Raw genomic sequence first — 11,476 nt, 5'->3', positions numbered from 1 at the left:
TTGAGTCTAAATTCCCCAACCCACCCAGGTTTTGGTGCTCAAGATACAAAACCAGTTGAGGGCTGGTCTGTGGCTACAACTTCAAGGGGATTTTTGGTCCTTTTCTCTTCTCTTCTGACAGTCCCCAAGTCTGGGGTTCTCCTTGATTGTGAGGATGTAGACTTCTGGAGTCTCACCTTGACACAGGGTTTCCTACAGGATTCTCCAATGTGGTGGAGGCTTGGCCTTACCTTTTGCCCCTTTGCTCCATGAGCCCACTCTACCCAAGTGAGAGGCACTGGCCATACACTCCAGTCAAAAGTGCCCATTTCCTTCCAATATTTCATTCATCTCTGGGTTGAGGCATTCTCCAAAGCATTGGCCTTGCAAATCATCTTCTTACCTGTTCTGTTTTCAGGTGTATATTAAACACAGACATACACAAGCAATCTTGAAAGATACATCAATAAAGTGATAGAGGGTAGAGTACATGTTAACTTATGGATAAAAAGCCAACTTTATTTAGGATTTAAAAGTTGTTTTCAATAGAGAGGTAAATTAGTGAGCTATTCCCAGAAACAGGACATCTCCATAGAATTCTTAATGCATGAATGCTAAATGTACTTTTTCCTATTGTATCCATTCTTTTTCACTCTCTCTAGAGGAGACAAATTTTAAAAGAATGTGCAAGCAATACTACAGGATAAGGCCAGGAATGGGTCTGACCCTGCCCATCTACAGAAATGAATTCATGTTACAACTCAGTGCCCTTGGATATGACATGTAGAAAACACTAAATTATTGTGATAGCCCTGGCTCACTCTTATGTTCTATGAATCTATAGGTGATTCCACACTTCTCCCCCAACACCTACAATAGACCTTACTGAACAATGAAAACCCTCCTTTGCACTGGCACAGACAACCTTTCCATAATAACACCTCAGAGCCACTAACTACCAACTGACTGAAGACAGCACATATCCTATCTGTCATCCCTATTCTTGTATAGATGACAATTTTTGCAATATGGCTAAACAACTCCTTCTACTGTGTTATACTTCTACTTGCTTTTCTAGGTTAAGAATTTAAAAATACTCACTCCCACAAATCATTCTCATTATTCAAGACTGTAGAGAATTAAAGTACAGAATTCAAATATTCTTCTATTGAAAAAAATGGAAATGTTCAAGTAAAATAATCAAAAGTATTCGCAGCTCTCTGTAAAAGCATTCTATTGATAATATTGCTAATAAATAAAAGACAACCAATAGTGTACTTCAGATAGATAATAAAAATTTAATAGTAATATCATAAAATAAACAAACATATAAAAAACAAGTATTTAATTTTGGATGTTAGAAATAATACACATAATAAATTCAGCATAGTACTGATACTGCGATAGTGCTGCAAGGTGAGATTTTACTGTTTGAATTATAGATTATGCCACTGAGGCTTCTTTGTTCTCAGAGTTTCCAAAATTCTGTTTTTATTACTAAAAGCATCTGGACTTCAGACATCTCTAGTGATGTAATACCTGACATTTGCAATTGAAGTTGTGTGACCACTGTCTTAATGATGGAACTAAATCCTTCCATAATGGAACTGAAAAGGCAAACATTTTCCCCCTTTGGAATTCTAGTTCCTAAAACTGTCAGAGTATCAAAATAAAAATGATTCCTTTCTCCTTTTGAATCTCAATTAAAAAGCATATGCAGGGGAGGAAGTTGAAAACCAAAACGGCAACTTTATGCTATATGCTAGGTCAATGTTAAAATTCACAGACTAATTTTTAAATACATTTTTCCTCATTCTGGTCCTCAAAGAGAAACAAAAGTAATTAACCAACTTTTTAAATATCAGGAAATATAATTTTGCTATTCTTTCATAATCAAATTTTTCAATGATTTCTAAGACTTTTTCTATAGCCTGTTTCCATTCAGCTAGTTCAGGAGACACACTAGTTGAAAAAGGACTAATAACATAAACTTTAAGCCAAAAAATTCCACCTTTGAAATGTAAAGATTTAAATAGAGCCCTTGACAAAGTTATTTAATCCAGAAATGCTGGCCATGAAAACAAGTAGACAGAAAAAAAGGGTCATGCTTAAATGCATAAATGAAAAGCCATAGGCAGGTCTTTTGAAACAGAAGTAATTCTTTCAACTTAAAGACAGTTGCTGAAAGTAAAAGTTACCTTGCTGCATGGTACATCTTCCTCAAAGCCATTAAGTCCAGTCTGGATCACTGTGTCTTACACTTTTGTTGGATGATTTAATAAAGTATATATTCTATAGGAGGTAACTATAGAACTCAACAAACAAAATAAAATAGATAAAAAACTAGAATCTTAATTGGAAAATGGCATGTTTCTCCATCATTTTCATGCAATCAGCATGCCCATCTTAAATCCAATATTTCATTTATAAAAAGTTGCTACATTTCCCACTGAAGTGTGTTATTCTGATGAGCCAACATTTAAATGCTTTCATTCAGTTGCAGATTAAAGAATGTTCTGAGGATTATTCATCATTATCTGTAGAAAAAAGAAAAAAATTTAATTCACTCATTGCAAATCAAGCTCTCTGTTTTTAAAAAACTCATTCTTTGTCATGCTAAAGGAAAAGAGCCTTAATGTAGTTTTAATTGTAGGTTTTTACTATAATATCACATACTCAGTGTAAAATGTTCAGACAATACAATAAAGAATTGTATTGTATGAATGGGAAGCAAAAAATCACTTATAAGCCAAAGACATCCAAAGCTAATAGTTTTATATAAATCTTCCCAGATTGCTTTCCTATCCACACACAAATATGTTTTAAAAAATTATAACAAGATGCAGTTTTTGAGATATGAATTTTCCCCTTTATAACACATAATGGATGGAAAAATGGATAAATAAGTGATAAAGCAAGATTATAAAATGTTAACAGCAGAATCTAGGTGGTGGGCATATGGGTGGTAACTGTAAAACTGTTTCAATGTTTTCATATGATAAAAATTTTACAATAAAATATTGAAAAAGAATAAACCATGGATCTACCCCATGTCAGTTTCAATGGCTGTGGAGTAGTTTTTTAATGGATATGGCACATTTGTATTCATAGACGTTCTAGTTATCTCTAATTTTTCAAGTCTAAAATAACACAGTGGAATGAATTAAACAGACTACTTAATTTAACCTTATGTAACAGTCACTATCTTCACACTCTAGCAAGAGATCTTCCAATAAAGTTGAAGTGTCATCTCAAATCACTGCACTGCTTGAAACCCCTCATGAGCTCCACACTGCCTCAGGACAGAACCTGTGCTCCTTATGTGGACTGCAAAGAGCTTCAGAATCTGGCCTTTTAAGTACTTCTGGCCTCGTCTACTTCCACTGCCTGTCTTTCCCAGCTGTCCCCATAATATATGATCTAGTAACACTGAACAGCTTACAGTTCCTGTAGTACAACAGCTGGCACCCTACAAGTAGACCTACTGCCTTGGGGGATAAGTCCCCACTTATTTTTCAAAATCCAGCTCTGATGTCCTCTTCCCTGGGAAGAATTATCCTGACACTTATTTTTTCTAATATAGCTGCACCATTACTTCATGCAACACATTTTACTGCTTCCAATATTACACCTATCGCTGTGTACTATAATTTACTTGTTTCTAAAAGACAAACTGTTTCAAATAGTCAGAAAATTACAGAGAATAAACAAATGAACACACAGGTACCTAATACCTAGAATTAGTAAAAGTTAACTTCTGGCCATACTGATTTGGATAATTGATTCAGGAAAAACACATTACAGAGAAAGCACAGCCTTTTTCCCATCTTACTGCTCTCTCTTCCTGCTGAGGGGTGTTATCAGTATCCTGAAATTGATGTGTACTCTTCCTTCCCATGGCTTTTTATTTTTATCACATATATGCACATTTAAATAAAACTACTTTTAAATATTATATAAATGGTACCATGTACTACTTATTCAACTCATCATATTGGTGGGGCTTATCCAAGTGAAAGATGAAAATTTCGTTCCTTCACTATAACGCGGTGTATGAAATCTCATTACATACATAGCACAATATTCTATCTAATGTAGCAGGAAAGTCTGTTTCCTTCTTAGACATTTGCGAGCTTGGACTGCTAAGATCAATGTTCTACATGAGGACCTGCTGGCCTCTGCCTTTCTATCACTGTCTATAGTTGGCTCCTCCTCTCCTTGTGGAATAAATTTTTTAGGAATAATATAAAACAGTGCACACATTTTAATATCTCTATTTGACTTCTGACTCTAGCCTAGCTAGTACCTAGCTAAGGACTAAGAGGCATTAATTTTACCAATCGCTACACCTGTAGGCACTTAGCAAATCTGCAAAGTGACAATATGAGGGAGGTGTATACTGCAGGCGCTTACCAAAGCTGCACTGTGACAGTATTGGGGAGTTGTATACTGTAGGTGCTTACCAAATCTGCACTGTGACAATATGAGGGAGTTGTATACTGTAGGTGCTTACCAAACCTGCACTGTGACAGTCGAGGGAGTTGTATACTGTAGGTACTTACCAAATCTGCACTGTGACAGTCGGGGAAGTTGAATAGTTCAGGTTGTCTTTTGAGGACTCAGATAATTTCCAATTAAATAAAACAGGAATGTGTTGTAGACAATCTTTTTAGCTTGTACCTTAATGACCCTGATACCACTATTGGGTGTACTAGAGATCATTACTCATCCCCTCCCTCATTACCCTCTACCAACACAGAAAATAAAAGTATCTAAGCACCATATGCAGATGACATGGTTTTATTATTATGTCCTGAGACATGGCCTAAAAGACAACAGTCTACGTAAAGAACTGCAGTATAAGAATTTCCAATAAGAAGGACTCTAAAGGGAGAGATCAAGACACCAGAGTAAGAGGATGTGCAGCTCACCACCACCCCCCGCCCCCAACCAGGAACACATAAAAAACACATTTATACGTGCAACAGTTCTCATTGAAAACTAACTGGAAACTGACAGGACTCCTGTATAACCAAGGCTGTAAGAAAGATTCTCAGAGGACTGGGTAGGATGGGAAGAAGAGCAATCAAGTCAGGACCTGTGCCCCTGGGAGGGGACTCAGAAGAAAAGGGAGACTGCAGTGGTGGACACTTGCCTTGGGGAGTAAGCAGGCTGAGCCACTGACTGGGTGTCCCAGTCCTGGGGTCCTAGGCAGAGGACACAAGCCCTGTTGGCTGGCTGGAGGATGTTGTGACAAATACAAGGGCTGGAAAAGCCTGGAGTCCACTCGAGAGGAGCTTGAGCATGCTGTTGGCCCCAGAGGCAGGGCAGAGAGAGGCGTGATCTAGCAGCTCAGGTTCTTCCTGGGACCACCTCATCACAGCCCCCCCCCCACCCCAGCCCGAACAAAGTGAACTCCCCAGCCCCATTCACTCTAAGCCACAGTGTGGCACTGGAACTGGGGCAGCCAGAAGTGGGGAAAGAGACTGAACCTTGGGAGAGGTGACCCAGGCCTGAGGCAGAGCCTGGGTGGGGTGGCAGGGGCCACTGTTAGCACTTACTCAAATGATACCATATGATATCACTTACATGTGGAATCTAAAATGCGACACAAATGAACCTATCTATGAAACAGAAACAGATTTACAGACATAGAGAGCAGACTTGTGGCTGCCAAGGTGGGATGGGGAGGAGGGATGGATAAGGAGTTTGGGGTTAGCAGATGCAAACTTTATATAAACAGAATGGGTAAACAAGGTCCTGTGTGTATAGCACAAGACCCTGATTCAATATCCTGTGATAAACCATAATGGAAAAGAATATAAAAAAGGAATATATACATATATATATATATATATATATATATATAAAAACTGAATCACTTTGCTGTACAGCAGAAATTAAAACAACAATGTAAATCAACTACACTCAATAAAAATTAAATAACAGGAAAAAAGAAAAGGCAGAGGAACTAATCTCAAAGAGTAAGCGAAAATTCTGGATAAATAAATAATGAAATAGAAATAAATAATTTACCAGATAAAAAATTCAAAACATTAGTAATGAAAAACGTTAACTGAATTAGGGAAAAGAATTGATCTAAACACTGAATATTTTAATGAAGAACTAAAAAATACAGAAAATAATAAAAATCAGAAATGAATAATACAATAGCTGAAATAAAAACACACTATAAGGAAATTAATCACTAAGTGATACAGATGATGGCACAAGTGATCTGGAAGATAGAATAATAGAAACCACCCAATCAGAACAAGAGAAAGAAAAAGTACTTTCATTTTTTAAAATTTGTTTAAGAGATCTTTGAGATAAAATTAGGTGTTCTAAACATTCATGTTATAGGGGTCCCAGAAGGGGAAGAGAGAGAGAAGGGGATCAAAAATGTATTTGAGGAAATTATGCCTGAAAACTTCCCAAACCTGAAGAAGGAAATAGATATCTAGGTACAGGGAGCACAAAGGGTTCCGAACAAGATGAACCCAAATGGACCCATACAAAGACCTACCATAATTAAAATGGCAAAAGTTAAAGAGAGCATTGTAAAGGCAGCAAGAGAAAAACAAAGGGTCACATACAAGGGAATTCCCGTAAGGCTATCACCTGATTTCTCTGCAGAAACTTTGCAGGCCAGAGGAAATGGCAATATATATTCAGAGACCTGAAAGGGAAAAACTTGCAACCTAGGATACTCTACCCAGCAATATTATTATTTACAATAGAAGGAGAGATACAGAATTTCTCAGACAAGCAAAAATTAAACAAGTACAGCAATAATAAACTGACCCTAAAAGAAATGTTGAAGGGTCTCCTCTAAATGGAAAAGAAGTAAAAATCTGGAAAAAAGGGAAAATCCCACTAGGAAAGACAAATATATAGTAAGAACTGAACATCAACCACTAAGCCAGTACACAGATTAAAAGACCAAAAAAAAAAAAAAAAGTTAAAAGCAACTATAAGTACAATGAACAGTTAAGGGATAAGCATAAATATGTAAAATATGACATAAAAACTACAAAATGTGGGAGATGGGAGTAAAAGCTCTTTTAGAACACATTTGAACTTAAATGACTAGCAGCTTAAAACAAGTAGATATAATTATGGGTCAACATGTCAACATACATGAACTGCATGGCAATCACAAATCAAACCCTTTATAGATACACAAAAACCAAAAAGAAAGAAAAACAGCATACCACTAAAAAATCATGGAACTACAAGAGAAGAAACAAAAAGAAGAAATGAACAGAGAACTACAACAACAGCCACAAAACAGTAAGAAATGGCAATAAGTACATACCTATCAATAAGCACACTGAATGTCAATGGACTGAATGCTCTCCTCAAAAGACATAGGGTAGCTGATTAGATTAAAAAACCCAAAAAACAAAAAACCCTTCAATATGCTGCTGACAAGAGACTCACTTCAGGGCTAAAAGCAAACACAGAGTGAAAGTGAGGGGATGGAAAAAGACATTTCATGCAAATGGAAATGACAAGAAAGTGGGGACAGCAATACATATATCAGACAAAAACAGACTTTAAAACAAAGGCCAAAAAGAAAGATAAAGACACTATAACATTAAACAGATCAATACAAGAAGAGGATATTACATTAGTTAACATACATTCATCCAATATAAGAGCAACTAAATATATAAAGCAAAAATTAACAGACATAAAGGGAGAAACTGACAACAATAAATACTAGGAGACTTTAACACCCCACTTACATCAAAGGACAGGTCATCCAGAGAGAAAATCAATAAGCAACAGTAGTCTTAAATAACACAATAGACTAGCCGGTCTTAACAGATCTCTAAAGGACATTACATCCCAAAACAGCAGAGTACATATTCTTTTCAAGTGCACACGGAACATTCTCCAGGACAGATCGCATGCTAGGCCACAGAACAAGTCTCTACAAATTTCTAGGAGGATAGAAATTATATCAACCATTTTCCCAACCATAACAATATGAAACTAAAAATCAATTACAGAAATAAAATAGGGAAAAGAACAAATAACATAGAGACCAAACAGCATGCTACTAAAACCCCAATGGGTCAATAAAGAAATCTAAGAGGAAATCAGTAGACAGCTCAAGACAAATGAAAATAAAAACACACCATTCCAAAATCTACTGGATGCAGCGAAAGCAGTTCTAAGAGCAAAGTTTACAGGGATACAGGCCTTCCTCAAGAAACAAGAAAAACTTCAAAAACACAACTTAACCTACCACCTAAAGGAATTAGAAAAAGAAGTACAAACAAAGCCCAAAGTTAGCAGACGGTAGGAAAAAATAAAAAGGAAATAAAGTAGACCAAAAAAACAAAAAACAAAACAAAAAACCAACAATAAAAAAGACTAATGAAACTAAGAGTTGATTTTTTGATAAGATAAAGTTGGCTCACAAAGAAAAAAAAGAGGACCCAAATAAACAAAATGAAAGAGAAGAAATAACAACTGGTACCACAGAGATAACAAAAAATCATAATACTACAAACAGTTATACACCAACGAATTGGACAACCTAGAAGAAATAGACTAATTTCTAGAACACATAACTTGCCAAGACTGAATCAAGAAGAAACAGACAATCTGAACAGATCAATCACTGGTAGTAAAATTGAATTTGTAATTAAAAAAAAAAACCTCCCACCAAACAAAAGTCCAGGACCACAGGGCTTCACAGAGGAATTCTACCAAACACAGAAAGAACAATAGCTATCCTTCACAAACTAACCCAAAAAATTAAAGAGGATGGGACACTCCCAAATTTATTCTATGAGGCTACCATTACCCTAGTACCAAAATCAGACGAAGGCACTACAAGAAAAGAAAGTTACAGGTCAATCTCTTTGATGAATATAGATGCAAAAATCCTCAACAAAATATTAGCAAATCAAATCCAAAAATATATAAAAAGGATCATACACCATGATAAAACTGGATTTATTCCTGGGATGCAAGGATGGTTCAACATTTGCAAATCTACAAACGTGATAGCACCACATTAACAAAAGGAAGCATAAAAAAAATCACATGATCATCTCAATAGGTGCAGAAATAATTTGACAAAATTCAACATCCATTCATGATAAAAATTCCCATTAAAGTATGTATAAAGGGAATACATCTCAGCACAATAAGGACCATTTATGACAAACCCACAGCTAACATCATACTCCACAGTGAAAAGCTGAAAGCTTTTCCTCTAAATTCAGGACCTACTCAAGGATGCCCACTCTTGCCACTTATATTTACATAGTGTTAGAAGCCCTAGCCACAACAATCACACAAGAAAAAGAAATAAGAGGCATCTAAATTGGAAGGGAAGAAGTAAAACTGTCACTTCTTGCAGATGACATGATACTTTATATAGAAAGCCCTAAAATCTCCACCCCAAAACTATTAGAACTAAAAAATGAATTCAGCAAAGTTACAGGAAACAAGATTAACATACAGAAACCTGTTACTTTTCTATACACTAATAATGAACCATCAGAAAGTAAAAAAGAAAAATCCTGTTTAAAATCACATCAAAAAGAATAAAACACATAGGAATAAACTTAACCAAGGAGTGAATGACCTATACACTGCAAACTTTAAAACAGTCATGAAGGAAACTGAAGATAATACAAAGAAATGGAAAGATATCCTGTGCTCTTGGATTGGAAGAATTAACATTGTTAAACAGCATACTAGCCAAAGCAGTCTACAGATTTAATGCGATCTCCAGCAAAATCCCCAGAACTAGAACAAATAATCCAAAAATCCACATGGAACCACAAAAGACCCTGAAATGCCAAAGCAATCTTGAGAAAAAAAGAACAAAGCTGGAGGCTATTACCTTCCCAGACTTCAGACAACAGTAAGTCCCCTACATATGAACCTTCAAGTTGCAAACTTTCAAACATGCAAATGTGCATTCTCATGTCCAATCACATAAGTTAGTTCACATGTCTGGTGTACACTGTCACGTACATGCATCCTCTACAAGTGGTTGTGCTTTTGTGTACATTACCATACATTACTGTATAGAGTACAGTTGTACAGTATTTTTATTTCAAGCCTAGGATGTCTGGAGGCAAGCTTAAAAGCAGTAGTGGTGTAGCTGGTACTGCTAAGAAGTGCCAAGATGAAAACAGACAAGGAAGGATTAGTAACTGAAGAACCAAAGAGATTCACACAGGAAATGGCAAGTGGATTTTCTTTATTTAAGGAGGCACTGTTAGTTTTTGAGGCACAGGACCCGAATACTGAATGGTACAGGAAGGCTGTAGCAGCTGTTCAGAATGCAATTCAGTGCTACCATGTCATCTATGAGGAGAAAAAAGAACTACCACCCAGACATCACTGGATCATTTTTTCAAGAGGGTAAATAGAATTGAATCCAGCAAGGAACCAGAACCTGGGCCAGCAACATCAGGTGAGAGTTAAACTGCAGCTCGACCTCCATCTCGTGCGCTGACAATCCTTCAGCTTTACCATCTCCCGCCTCCTCTCCCTCCTCCAGTCAGTAACTCTTCTTGCCTGTTCACTCGATGCCAGCCCCAGTATGCCAGCTGTTGTACTGTACTACTGTACCTCTCAAGGTACTGTACTGAAAGATTAAAAATGTATTATTTTTTGTGTTTGTTTTTTTATGTATTATTTGTGTGAAAAGTATAATAAACCTTTTACAGTACAGTATTACATAGCCGATTGTGTTAGTTGTGGTACCTAGGCTAACTCTGTTGGACTTATGAACAAATTGGACTTACGAATGCGCTCTCAGAACAGAACTCGTTCGTATGTTGGGGACTTACTGTAAACTACAAAGTTACAGTAATCAAAATAGTGTGGTATTGGCACAAAACCATACATATTGATGAAGAGAACAAAGAGCTCAGAAACACACACACACGCACCTATGGTCAATTAATCTACGACAAAGGAGGCAAGAATATATGATGGAGAACAGTCTCTTCAACAAGTAGTGCTGGGGAAATTGGACAGCTGCATGTAAAAGAATGAGATTAGAACACCATATACAAAAGTAAACTGAAAATGGATAAAAAACCTAAATGTTAAACCGGAAACCGTAAGACTCACATAAGAGAACATAGAGCACTCCTGACATAAATCATAGCAATATTTTTTCAGATCCGTCTCCTAAGGCAAAAGAAATAAAAGTGAAAATAAATAAACAAATGGATCTAATTAAACTTAAAAGCTTTTTGCACAGCAAAGGAAACCATAGGCAAAACAAAAACAAAACCTTTGGAATGGCAGAAAATATCACAAATAATATGACTGACAAGGGGTTAATATCCAAAGTACACAAACAGCTCATACAATTCTATATTTAAAAAAAACCCAAAAACAAAACTAAAAAACAACCTAATCAAAAATGGGCAGAAGATCTGACTAGACATTTTCCAAAGAAGACATACAGATGGCTAACACAACAGAAAAGATGTCCAACATCACTAAT

The 11,476-nt window shown here is 36.3% G+C and overlaps 1 protein-coding gene across 10 annotated transcripts in view; it reads right to left on the bottom strand.

The window, feature by feature from the left end:
* Window positions 1–1,265: 1,265 nt before the first annotated feature.
* Window positions 1,266–11,476, bottom strand: part of NEK1 (NIMA related kinase 1) — a 226,719-nt gene continuing 216,508 nt past the window's right edge. For all 10 annotated transcript variants that reach the window (XM_057721154.1, XM_057721153.1, XM_057721157.1 and 7 more), the window contains one exon: window positions 1,266–2,516. In XM_057721154.1, coding sequence (XP_057577137.1) covers window positions 2,503–2,516 — 14 coding nt within the window. In that variant the 3' untranslated portion in view covers window positions 1,266–2,502. The remainder of the gene's footprint in view (window positions 2,517–11,476) is intronic.

The sequence above is a fragment of the Hippopotamus amphibius genome, chromosome 2 (assembly GCF_030028045.1).
Source record: "Hippopotamus amphibius kiboko isolate mHipAmp2 chromosome 2, mHipAmp2.hap2, whole genome shotgun sequence".
Taxonomy (NCBI): domain Eukaryota; kingdom Metazoa; phylum Chordata; class Mammalia; order Artiodactyla; family Hippopotamidae; genus Hippopotamus; species Hippopotamus amphibius.
Note: the sequence above shows the minus strand (reverse complement) of the source record. Positions and strands in the feature narration are given on the sequence as shown.